The sequence below is a fragment of the Herpailurus yagouaroundi genome, unplaced genomic scaffold (genome assembly GCF_014898765.1).
Source record: "Herpailurus yagouaroundi ecotype Mexico unplaced genomic scaffold, PumYag 184, whole genome shotgun sequence".
Lineage (NCBI taxonomy): Eukaryota > Metazoa > Chordata > Mammalia > Carnivora > Felidae > Herpailurus > Herpailurus yagouaroundi.
The window spans coordinates 16,554,478-16,568,103 of record NW_024412415.1 but is presented as its reverse complement, the minus strand read 5'-3'; the positions used below and the strand labels follow the sequence as shown (position 1 = coordinate 16,568,103).

The 13,626-nt window shown below is 33.9% G+C and overlaps 1 protein-coding gene across 3 annotated transcripts in view; it reads left to right on the top strand.

Annotated features, from left to right (window-relative positions):
• TRPM7 (transient receptor potential cation channel subfamily M member 7) overlaps positions 1-13,626 on the top strand; it is a 123,719-nt gene that overhangs the window by 81,568 nt on the left and 28,525 nt on the right. For all 3 annotated transcript variants that reach the window (XM_040492677.1, XM_040492678.1, XM_040492676.1), the window contains 7 exons: positions 1,192-1,470; positions 3,663-3,837; positions 6,066-6,192; positions 7,663-7,847; positions 8,528-8,660; positions 9,269-9,984; positions 12,663-12,733. In XM_040492677.1, coding sequence (XP_040348611.1) covers positions 1,192-1,470; positions 3,663-3,837; positions 6,066-6,192; positions 7,663-7,847; positions 8,528-8,660; positions 9,269-9,984; positions 12,663-12,733 — 1,686 coding nt within the window. The remainder of the gene's footprint in view (positions 1-1,191; positions 1,471-3,662; positions 3,838-6,065; positions 6,193-7,662; positions 7,848-8,527; positions 8,661-9,268; positions 9,985-12,662; positions 12,734-13,626) is intronic.

Sequence of the window (13,626 nt, the reverse complement as noted above, 5' to 3'; positions counted from 1 at the left end):
GAACCAAGAGTGGATGGGAGACTTTTCAATACTTACTTTTTTTAATGTTTATTTACTTTTGAGAAGAGAGAGAGAGAGCAAGCACAAGCCAGGAAGGAGCATAGAGAGGGAGGGCACTCAGAATCTGAAGCAGGCTCCGTGCTGACAGCAGAGAGCCCGATGTGGGGCTCAAACTCGTGAACCATGAGATCATGACCTGAGCCAAAGTCAGACACCTAACCGACTGAGCCACCCAGGTGCCCCTTCAGTACTTATTTTTATATACACTATAATTTTAAAGCTGTAAATATACTACCATTCCCCACCCAAAAAAATTTTTTTTTTAATTTTTATATTTAAGGGAAGAGATCAGTACAGGTACTTAAACCACTGAGTTGTTTACTTTCTGCAAATAAGATACCTTTGGAAGATTCTACTAGGATATTCTTTTGTTGTTTCGATGAAAAATAAAACAACTTTCAGAAGTATCTCACTTTCTAGAGAACTGTGTTCTAATTTGAGATTTTCAAATTATTAGTAAGATGACCTTCATTGAATAGGTCATTTATTTGTGGGTATATATACATACTTATATGGGTTTATATATACACACACATATATGTATGTGGAATGAGGACAAGTAGTATCTGTCTCTGATATCTTACTGAATTGTTTTAGTGGTCAAATACATCATCAGATGCCAAGATAATCAAACATATTTTGCCAAATGCCATGTGAGAAATACTGTGTAATTTCACTTATATATGAGCTCCAACAACAACAACAAAAAACAGACCTGTAAATACAGAGAACAAAGTGATGGTGGAGGAGGAGGAGAGGAGAGATTGGCAAAACGAGTGAAGGGGAGTAGGAGGTACTGACTTGTAGTTATGGAATGAATAAGTCATGGGGCTGAAATGTACAGCATAGTTGGAGTATAGTCATTGGTATTGTAACAGCATTGTGTGGTGACAGATGGTAGCTACACTTGTGAACATAGCATAAGGTATAGAGTTGTTGAATCACTATGTTGTATACATAAAGCTAATGTAACGTGTTAACTGTACTTCAATTAAAAAAATACTTTGAAATATTAAAAGATATAAAATTCTACACTGATATTATAATTGAATGCTGGTGTATGTTTTAATAGGAAGAAACTGATTTCTTAAACAGCTTAATTAGATTTTTTTTTTTTTTTTTTATCCTTAGATCTTTATGTCTGAAGCTGGGAAAATAAGCCAGAAGATTAAAGTGTGGTTTAGTGATTACTTCAATATCAGTGATACAATTGCTATAATTTCTTTCTTCATTGGATTTGGACTAAGATTTGGAGCAAAATGGAACTTTGAGAATGCATATGATAATCATGTTTTTGTTGCTGGAAGATTAATTTACTGTCTTAACATAATATTTTGGTATGTGCGTTTGCTAGACTTTCTAGCTGTAAATCAACAGGCAGGACCTTATGTAATGATGATTGGAAAAATGGTAAGTTGAGAGGCATCTAATAATATTCATGGGTTTATTGATATGTTTTCTTAAAATCATAAAAACCTGTTACTAACATAGTTTTGCTTGAATTAGAGAATGTTACTTCATTTTTATTTGCTTCATACTTCAAATCAGCCATTCCTCCAGATATTAACTTTTGAAGAAAATGTGATGGGATAAGATTAAAACCATATTTTTTTGTTTTATCTTAAAATGTTTTAGTTTTTAAATGCTACTTTCTAGAAGCATTTGAGATGAGAATGAAAAATACAAGTTTATTAGCTACTTGTTGAAGTTCTTTTCGTCTTTACTACTACTACTACTACCCTAAACCAGTCCATCATCTGGCACCTGCAGTAATGTAGTAAAATCTGTTTACTCATAACCACTGTGGCCTATCTTTATATTATAGCTAGAGTAATTTCAAAATGCATACCTGAATATGTCATACCCGCTTTGTAAAAAATCTAAAGCTTTTTCATTACCCCTAGAGATCATTATACTTAATGAAATCCTTAAACCCTGCCCAGTATGACTTCTTGCTTTTCTTTTTTTACTTTTAATTTTGAGTTAATTATAGATTCACATGCAGTTTTAAGAAATGATGGAGTTCTTATGTACTTTTTACCTTGTTTCTTCCAATAGAAACATCTTCCTTGCTTTCTAAGTCTCATGTCTTTTTTTTTTTTAATATATGAAATTTATTGTCAGATTGGTTTCCATACAACACCCAGTGCTCATCCCAAAAGATGCCCTCTTCAATACCCATCACAGAGATCTAAGTCTCATCTCTTAACCAGTTTTTGACCTCTTAACTATGCTGTAGTCATACAGGCTTTTCTCTAATTTTTTTAACATAGCCCCTATCATGGTACCATAGCTTATGTTGTTCTTTCTGCCAGAAATGACTACCCTTATCTACACTGACATCCTTAGCTTTTTTGACTAAGTTAGGTTTATCCTACAGATCACATCTCCAACATGATTTTTTTAGGGGAGTTTTTTTTATCTTTTTCTGCTAGATCAGGTTTATTTGCTGTATAATTTTATGGGGCCCATGTTCCTCTTCTACAGAATATTTATATCTGTCTAACTATATTTTATTTTATTAAAAAAAATTTTTTTAACATTTATTATTGAGAGAGACAGCATGAGCATGGGAAAGGCAGAGAGAGGGGAGATACAGAATTATTGTTAATTTATTGCAAATATATGCAAATGTCATAATAATTATTTAGGTTGATTTATTGTAGTAGATTAAAGTACAGATTTATTGTAAATGTAGTCTCTTAATCTGTGTGGGTCTTCCCCCTGTAGATTATTATTTGTGGATGAATACTATGTTGTTGGAGTAAGACAGTATTCACTTTTTTAGATGTAAATACTGAGCACTTGTACACTTAGATAAGTGGATAGAAATTAACTCTTAGAATTCTTGAATAATGATTTCACTTAATTCTTGGAATTCTTGAGTAATGATACCAAAATTCACATTGTGATTTAACAGTAAATTTTTTTTTTATTGATTTATTAGGTGATAGTTCAATTAGGCTCTTTTTCAACTTTGTTGAAATTAAAGAATTGCAGACTACCTGATTTGTAAAAGGATTTTTTAACCATTTATTAGTTTCATTTATTTTTTCAACACCCATGCTGATAATTCAGTTTATTGTTTTACTTAGCTCCTAGGAGGTTTTCACATTGTAGGATAAGGCACCATGGTGTGGAGTTCAAGATGGGTGAGAACAAATACCTTTTTGTATATGAAGTGGGCAAAGAACAAATATCAAAGGGAGGTAGAAGAGCGAGTCTGAACCTCCAGTATAACAATACAACAATTTTAAGAAAGAGCACATGTGGAAATTGATTCCCTGAATCTGCCCATGTGTCTATACCTCTTTAAATCTTCATGGACTGAAGATAAGCAGACTCCAGTTGGAACCAGGGATATGGTTCATTGTATAGAAAATGATCTGAACCTGTCTAGCTTCACAAATCAATTTTTACATAATCTCCTTGACATTAAGGTTTATGTAGTGATGAGATTTTTCCTGAATGCTAATACTAGAAATAAAAAGAAATACAAAAGATTCTAGTTGTCTATTACAACGTTAAAAACTATTTTAACATGAATAATTGTCATTGTTTTTAAATTCCCATATATTTTAACGTTGTTCATTTTTTAACAGGTAGCCAATATGTTCTACATTGTAGTGATTATGGCTCTTGTATTACTTAGTTTTGGTGTTCCCAGAAAAGCAATACTTTATCCTCGTGAAGCACCTTCTTGGACTCTTGCTAAAGATATAGTTTTTCATCCATACTGGATGATTTTTGGTGAAGTTTACGCATATGAAATTGATGGTAAGGGTTTATGTTTACAAATTCATCTTTTGGTTATTTTATGTTTTAAAGTTTTGCATTACAGTAATATTACATATTTTCACAAGTCAAAATATTACTAACCTAAGCCCTCTCAAAATACATTAGTTTAGCCCAGGGGGAGGAAAAGAACTACAAAAATTAATTGGAAAAAAGTATTTTTAGAACTTTTTCAGCCATAAATGGAAATCTGGCCTAACCTGGCTTACAAAATAAGGACATATATTTGCTCATGTGATACAGAATTCAGAGGTAGTGGTCTTTGGAGTTTGTTAATTCATAGCTGTTAACATTTGTTCTTTATTATCCCACTGCTCAGTAATCGCAATGTCTGATTCATACAGGTTTCCTTTATGATTGGAAGACTGTCACTAGTAGAGGAAAGAGAGTGTTTTCTTTGGTTCTCTTAAGGGTAAAATGTCCCTTTCCCAGAAGCCCCCTATTGAACCTGTTCTTTCAAACTCATTAGCTCACATTGGCTTCATCCTGCTTATCTCCGAAACAGTTGGGGTGAGGGTAATAGGATTAGAACTAATCCAAATATGGTAGTGGATAAACTCTTGAATTACAAAATTCAACTGCACAGGTCATAAACTTTTTAAAATTGTTTTAGCTCATGAGGCTAGATAGCTTGTGAACATGGGTGATGCTGCCAGCTTTCAGGGATGTTCTACAGACCTCTACATTTGCATTATAGAATCTTTATTTTGCATTATAGAATCTTTGTTTTGTTAGTTTTGCTCTTGATCTCTTTTATACTCTCTCTCATCTTTATTCCTCCCTCACCCCATACCTGTGTTGCTCCCTAGGCACCTATTTATTTAGAGGATGGTTGTTACCAGATTTTGCTTAAAACTGAGGTTTTACCAGTCTGGTCAAATTTTATGTTTAATGCTTTCCTGTTGAATGCCCTTTTCAGGTTTTCATTTTCTGCTTTTTTTCTGATGTAGTTCTAGTTTAGTATTATAAAGTATTGAATATAGCTTTTTAGTCTCCTTCATTCTCTTCCTTGGGTACTTGCTTTGTCAAACTAATGTGAATAGAATAGAAATGGATTCCTAAAGCTTTTTTTAAAAAAAATGTTGAGAGAGAGAGCACGCGCAATGGGAGGGGCAGAGAGAGGATCCCAAGCAGGATCCTCTTGCTGTCAGCAGAGTCCAAGTCGGGCCTCAAACACACGAACCATGAGATAGTGACCTGAGCCGAAATTAAGAGTCAGAGTCTTAAGCGACTGAGCCACCCAGGCACCCCAAGAGTCATAACGCTTTTTAAGACCAAAAAAATGTTGTGCATTTGAGTGTTTCAGTGGTGTATATATTTTTAAATGATTACTAAACAAATGCTAATTATAAGCATTTATATAAAACTTGTCACTAATTCATGATTATTTAATTCTAATGCTTACCCTTCTTAAATTATTTTGCTTTATTCTTTTAATACCCTGGTGGGTACTAAAGCCCTTCCCTTCCTTGTTTTTATTCAGCTGTGTTCTGGTTTCAGAAACATTCCTGGTGAGGTTGATGAAAACCAAGGAATTAAAATCTAATCATTATCTATTTGAAAGGCACTTAAACCACTCTTTCAACCTTCTTTTGTGACATAGTAAGATAAACTCAGTAATCTTCATGTTTGTAAATTTACTATGAGTTTACCATACCCTTTTATAGTTGTTATTTTTTCTTACAGAAATGCTGTAGTGTGGCTAAATCTGGGAATTTTCTTCTACTTAATGTTCCTTGAACTAAACCCTGCCTTGAATTGCATACATAATACAACTGTATACCATCTCATCTAGATTAGGGTGGTAGAACAGATACCCACATCCTTCACAAAGTTTTTCTATTTTGGATTTTTTGAGAAAGAGACAGAGAGAGAACATGAGCGCAAGCCAGGGAAGGGCAGGAGTGGGAGGGAGAGTCTTAAGCAGGCCCACATGCAGCACAGAACCTGATGGGGGGCTCCATCTCAGGACTGTGGGATCATGACCTGAGTAGAAATCAAGAGGGGGACGCTTAACCAACTGAGTCACTCAGGTGCCCCTATGTTGGAATATTTTTAAGTTTGTGTTCCAACTGCTTGCCCAGAAGCTTTTACTAGAATCTGAAACAGATTTCTACATAATCGAAACTTCCTTCAAAAGTATGTAAATACTAATTTAAAATAGTTACTGGTGTGAATACTGTATCTAAACTGTTTTCTTCTTTCCAAAGTGTGTGCAAATGATTCCACTATCTCTCAAATCTGTGGTCCTGGGACATGGTTGACTCCATTTCTTCAAGCGGTCTACCTCTTTGTACAGTATATCATTATGGTCAATCTTCTTATTGCATTTTTCAAGTAAGAATTTTATGCAGTTGCTTATTATAATGAGATCATTTAATATATAGTTTTCATTTTGAAGGATATGTACAAAATTTCAAATACAAAAACTTCATAGAGCTTAAACTATTAAAATTATCTTTGAAAATTACGAATAGGAAGGCATGCTTTTTCAAATCAACATGCAGTTCTTTTATAATTTAACCTTGATTTGGTAGTTTTACTATGTTGCCAAGGAATACACATTTAGTGTATAAAACAAAAAGGCAAATAGAAAATTCATCAGTAATCTCATTTATATTTTTTGGTGTACCTCTTTCTGTTATTTTTTATGAATATTTGTGAATACTTTTCTGTTCAGAAATAATGTTCTTATATTTTGTATACTGTTTTTAATTAAGCAAAACATGACTATTATTCAACATTAATAAATACCCCTCTCCAGTTTTTTTTTTTTTTAAGTTTTTTTTTTTTCAACGTTTATTTATTTTTGGGACAGAGAGAGACAGAGCATGAATGGGGGAGGGGCAGAGAGAGAGGGAGACTCAGAATCGGAAACAGGCTCCAGGCTCTGAGCCATCAGCCCAGAGCCTGACGCGGGGCTCGAACTCACGGACCGCGAGATCGTGACCTGGCTGAAGTCGGACGCTTAACCGACTGCGCCACCCAGGCGCCCCTCCAGTTTTTTTTAAATGTTTATTTATTTATTTTGAGAGACAGTGAGCGGGGGAGAGACAGAAAGAGACAGAGAAAATCCAAGCAGGCTCTGAGCTGTCAGTGCAAAGCCAGATATGGGACTTAAACTCACAAGCAGTTAGATCATGACCTGAGCTAAAATCAAGAGTGGGACGCTTAACTGATGAAGCTACCCAGGCACCCCACTCCAGTTTCAGGAATATCTGATATTCCATGATAGAGCCTAATTTTTCAACCAATATGTTACATTGTTGAGTTTGTCTATAATTTTTTTGTTCTCAAAAACCATGTGGTTAAATTTTTATACATCCTTAAGTATGTTTTCCTAAAAGTTGAACTGTTTGATATATGCATTTTTAGGACTTTTCTGCATTTAAACTAAAGTAGACTTGCATCCTCAAATCTCTGCCAACACTAGGTATTGTTATCTTTAATGGTTGCTAGTTTGATAGTACATAAAAGTATATTGTTTTTATTTGCGCTTACTTTGCTTCTACTAAGATTTATTATTTTCTTATGGTTTTGTCATTTGTATATAATTTTAAAATTTTAGGATCATATTTTCTGCTCATTTTTCTGGGAGTTTATAATTAAGACCTTCAATGGTATCAAACTTGTGCCTTATACTTACTGCATGTATTTTTTCCAGTTTCTCATTTGCCTTTTAGTTTATGTATGGTAGAGTACTCTTTGGAATCCTTGTTTAGAACAGAATTATAATAAAATATCTAGTATTTAAAACTTTAAAGTATGATTAACTATGTTTTATTTTTTTTTCCTTTGTTATTCAAGTAATGTGTATTTACAAGTAAAGGCAATTTCCAATATTGTATGGAAGTACCAGCGTTATCATTTTATTATGGCTTATCATGAGAAACCAGTTCTGCCTCCACCACTTATCATTCTCAGCCATATAGTTTCTCTGTTTTGCTGCATATGTAAAAGAAGAAAAAAAGATAAGACTTCAGATGGACCAAGTAAGTAAAATATATTAAGGCAAATATTTGTGTTTTATCACTTATCAGTACTACACTGAAGGCTAAGTGTTAACTTTGTTCAGAAGACTTAATTGCTAATGTTACTATAAAAACTTCTGTTGAATATGTCTGAACATAAAAGAATTTTGAGTATACTACAATGTCTATAAAACTGAATTTAGTACTAAACTTCCTTTTGAGTGTGGTATGTCTGTTTGTTTTCATTAAAATGATAATGGAAACCATAACATTTGCTGTTCTATAAACCGTTTTTGCTGCTCTGTGAACAATAATACTTTTATTCTGTATACTACATGAGACTAATCATACCAAACCTTGCTTTTAATTTTACAATGGTTTTCTGCTCTACTAAATTGGTTCTTAAATTCCTCTACCTAGATAAATGAGGGGGAGGTATAAAGAGAAAGATAGATAGGGTTAAGAGTATTTAATAGAAAAATGAAAATCAGAAGAGGATGAGGTACCTGAAACTATTCTGCTAAAGAAAAAAAAAAAAGGAAATATCTGCCCATTCCTTTAGAAACACTACAGTAAAAAGAGAATAAGTATATAGATGATGGATATAGTCTTATGAACCCTGAATAATTCATAAGACCCATGACTGCAATTTGATATCTTGATAGTCTTCATTGATTTTTTTTGTTCTTTTCCCTGCTTAGAACTTTTTTTAACAGAAGAAGATCAAAAGAAACTACATGACTTTGAAGAGCAGTGTGTTGAGATGTATTTTAATGAAAAAGATGACAAATTCCATTCTGGGAGTGAAGAGAGAATTCGTGTCACTTTTGAAAGGTTCAGAAGCTTTTTAATTATAATTGATATGTCAGAGTGGGTTTTTTTTTATGTCTTCTACATGCCCATTGTTCAATTTATGTTTGTCAAATAAGTAAACTTAGTAATAGTTTTACATATTGGAAGACAATTCAGTTCTTTACTTCTAATACTTAGTGTAAGTCAATTTCTTGTTATTTTTTGACCTTGTTATAGAGGACAGTGAAGAGTCAGTGGAGAAAAGTGAAACTATCCTTATTGTTTTAAAGCATTTTTTTTTCCCATTAGCTTTGCTACATTCTGGAAGCAGATGGTAATGTTAGTTCTTTATATATGTAGCTTTATACATATTTGTGTGTGTGTGTTACTTTGATGTGCAGAAATCATAATAAATAGCCTATGAACAAAAATGTTTTATGAACTCTTACATTTTACTATAATAGAATTAGCAGTGGATCCTTCTTAAACATTAAGTGTGCCTTTTATAAATAAATAATCATATTTTATATCTTACCTTGTGTGAGTACATGTAAAATTTCTTTTTACCATTGGCATTTATTGAGATTACAGAAAGAATCTCTCAAACATTAATTTTTAACATTTATAAAAAGCCTGTGTTTCTCCTACAGGGTGGAGCAGATGTGCATTCAAATTAAAGAAGTTGGAGATCGTGTCAACTATATAAAAAGATCATTACAGTCATTAGATTCTCAAATTGGCCATTTGCAAGATCTTTCAGCCCTGACTGTAGATACATTAAAAACACTCACTGCCCAGAAAGCTTCAGAAGCTAGCAAAGTTCACAATGAAATCACACGAGAATTGAGTATTTCCAAACATTTGGCTCAAAACCTTATTGATGATGGTCCTATAAGACCTTCTGTATGGAAAAAGCATAGTGTTGTAAATACACTTAGCTCCTCTCTTCCCCAAGGTGGTCTTGAAAGTACTAATCCTTTTCTTTGTAATATTTTTATGAAAGATGAAAAAGATACCCAATGTAACATATTTGGTCAGGATTTACCTGTAATACCCCAGAGAAAAGAATTCAATTTCCCAGAGGCTGGTTCCTCTTGTGGTGCCTTATTCCCAAGTGCTATTTCTCCTCCAGAACTGCGACAGAGACCACATGGGGTAGAAATGTTAAAAATGTTCAGTAAAAATCAAAAATTAGGCAGTTCATCTAATAGCATACCACATCTGTCATCCCCACCAACCAAATTTTTTGTTAGTACACCTTCCCAGCCAAGTTGTAAAAGCCACTCAGAAACTGTAACCAAAGATCAAGAAACTGTTTGCTCTAAAGCTGCAGAAGGAGATAATGTAGAATTTGGAGCATTTGTAGGTAAGTTTGGCAAACTAACATTTGTATATAAATATTATTTATTTTTTAATTATCACCTGGGGTGCCTGGGTGGCTCAGCTGGTTGGGCCTCTGACTTCAGCTCAGGTCATGATCTCATGGTTCATGAGTTTGAACCGCATCGGGCTCTGTGCTGACAGCTCGGAGACTGGAGCCTGCTTCAGATTCTGTGTCTCCCTCTCTCTCTGCCCTTCCCCCCGTTCATGCTCTGTCTCTCTCAAATATAAATAAACATTAAAAATTATAATTATCACCTTAGAAATAAAAATAAGTAGCTAATTAATAAAACTATGAACTTGTATGATAAGTGGACTACTTTTCATAGAGTATAGTTCTAAAATTTCTAAAAGGAATCAAGTCAGGGAAATAGGTTGAAATTGAGCTGTAATAGTTCTATTGGCACATTCTTCTTTGGTGAATTTACTATAATAACAGTTGTATGTAAAACTTACTTGGGCTCTTTTGAATTTGAGACTCTTCTACTGAATTCAGTTAACTAGTTGACAGAACCTGAGTTTTTCATAAATGTTAAATATTTGGGGAATAATAGAAAGGTACAGAGGAGGCTAGATAGAAATAACTGGAAAAGATCAGTGTCTTACAAATAGGGTGACCATATAATTTTTCAGCCCAACCAGTACACTTTTGAGAGTGACAGGGTACAGTAAATTACATTAGGGCAATAGGGAAAACCAGGACTCTGGAAAGTGGAGGATTTATGGTCGACCCATTTATATACCCAGAGAGAAGAGCATTTCAGAAAGGAATGACTCATTCTTAACACGTCAGCTAGCTGAAGTAAAATAAGGACTGAAAATGTATTTATTTTGGCAGTAATAATAAATTAATGACCTTTGTGAAATCTGTTTCAGTGAAGCAGTTGAGGCAGAAGCCAGATTATATTGAAATAAAGTGTGAATGAGAGGAGGAAATGTAAAGAGGGAGACTGCAGATGGGATGGGCAATTAAAAGCTTACTATTAAGGCAGGGCGCCTGGGTGGCTCAGTTGGTTGAGTGTCCGACTTCAGCTCAGGTCATGATCTCACAGCCCGTGGGTTTGAACCCCACGTCAGGCTGTGTTGACAGCTCAGAGCCTGGAGCCTACTTCGAATTCTGTGTCTCTCTCTCTCTCTGCCCGTCCCCTGCTCACGCTCTGTGTCTCTCTCCTTCAAAAAATAAACATTAAAAAAGAAGATTAAAAAAAAACAAGCTTACTATAAATATAAAAAGAAAGAACTCATAATGTGGTTTTTGTGTAAGGTTTTTTATTTGTTTTGTTTATTTTTAATTATTTTTAATGTTTATTTGAGAGAGAGAGGCAGCGTGAGCAGGGGAGGAGCAGAGAGAATGGGAGACACAGAATCCGAAGCAGGCTCCAGGCTCCAAGCTGTCAGCATAGAGCCTGATGTGTGGCTTAAACCCACAAACCGTGAGATCATGACCTGAGCTGAAGTCAGACACTCAACCGATTGAGCCACCCAGGCGCCCCTTACTTGTTTTATTTTTAATGATGGAGAGACCTAAGCATATTTAAATGTTGACAGTGTATCATATGGAAGGAAAAGATGAAGAGGGAATACTTCATAGAGCTAACGTTTCCTTGCATTTGGGAGAATATAGTGTTCTAAGAGTCTTCCTGTTAGATTATTAAAGTATTTTAAAAAAATTTCTTAAAAAAATAACTTGGGTCGTTTGTGGACATGACCAGAGTGTTCTGAGGCATGAGTGATGTCCTCTGTCTCTTCAGGTTTGAATTTTTTCATCGGGTGGCATCCTAACCTTGTCTTAATACTTATTTGAGCTTTCCCAGCTTAGAAATTTACCTAGTCGTGGAACATGTATTGAGATTGGTCAGAGAATATGTTATGTCCATGTAAAATCTCCACATGGAGGCCAACCCTGTAAGTTATCTAGGTACAGAGCATACTGATCTCTACTGCTAGGTTATATACAGTTTACTGTGGATTTATAGAGACAGCTTTGCCTACATAAAATCTATCCCAATGTATTCTGTAAAAGCACATTTTTAGTCTGTTAGTATATTGCCATTGGGATGGATATATTTAGTTATCTATATATTTATATATGATTTGTGTATATATAGTTTGGATATATATGTATAACATATATGTAGTTTTTTTTTTTTTTTAACTTTCTTTTTTAAGTTTATTTTTTTTGAGAGACAGAGCAGAGAAGCGGCAAAGAGAGAAGGAGAGTGAGAATCCCAGGCAGGCTCTGTGCTGTTAGTGCAGAGCCTGATGTGGGTCTCGTACTCACGAACCATGAGATCATGACCTGAGCCGAAACCAAGAGTTGGATCTTAACCAACTGAGCCCCCCAAGCACCCCATGTATTTTTATATTTATTAATAGTAGAAATTATCGCTTCCCTCTTTTTAAATTTCAAGCAATTCATATCACATGTTGGATTCTTTTAGAAGGCCCTTAGGCTTTTGCTGTTACTGTAAACTGAATTACTCATCTTCTCCAGCTTCTTGACAGATATTTTTAGTATTTATCAAAAGATCTATAGGAAACTTCAGAGACCTCAAAACTACTTGGAAAGCAATATGAATCACTTGTTTATATAGACTTTAAGCAATGACGTTATTTTGATAAAAAGTAAATATTTTTGTTGTAATCTTTTTTTTTCTCTTTAAGGACACAGAGATAGCATAGATTATTTACAGAAGTTCAAAGAAACATCAAACAAAATAAAAGAAATGTTATCTGTAAGTAAATCTTTATTACAGCACAATTCAATTTTATTTTGCTATTTGGGGATTTAGTTCAAAATAGAACTAAACGTTCCAATAAAAATGCAGTTTTAGCAGAGACCATCACCAACTTGATGATCCCAAATATTTAAATCATACATCATTTAAAAAGAAGAAACAATCGAATATGAAAAGTATACAAATAGTTTGCACTTCTATTAATGAACATAAAAACACCAATTTAACATTTCTCTTTTTCTAAATGCTTCTCCCTATACATTTCTCATTCACTAAATACAGAGCTCAACTCTTTCCCAGGCCCAGAAGTTTATTAGAACATAACAATGTCTGTCAAGGAATCTAGCAATCAGTAAAAAGCTGAATATACCTAACTACACTGTTATGTGCAGGTGTAAGATACTCAGTAAATATTTGTTGAGTGACTGTTTAAATGTATAGAACAGTGAGTGAAAAGTTATTTCTTAACTGTTGCTTTCATAAATACCCATAATGATAGAGTCTTAAAATGAGGGAAAGGAACCAGTAGGGAAACCAGTGGGTTTTTTTTTTAAGTTGCATCTCTTGTTTTATCTTTGAGTTTCTTACAGGGAGGAAGAACTGACTGGGAATTATAATTTAAAAAAGCAAAAAGACCTAGATGGAGTGAAATCGATCACTTAGATGATAATCTTAAGATAAAAAGTATAACTTTTTTCAGATGGGAGGACAGACTGATAGAAGAGAATTGTCACACAAATATTTTGGGTTGGAGAGAAAGAATGCTAAAACTTTTCTCTAACTTACTCTTTAAGAATCTGTGTGCGTCATTGTATATTAATCACACAAAGTTTTTTTAAAACTTAAAGAGAATAAAAAAGTAATCTGGGGAGTTTGTTGAATCTTTTAAG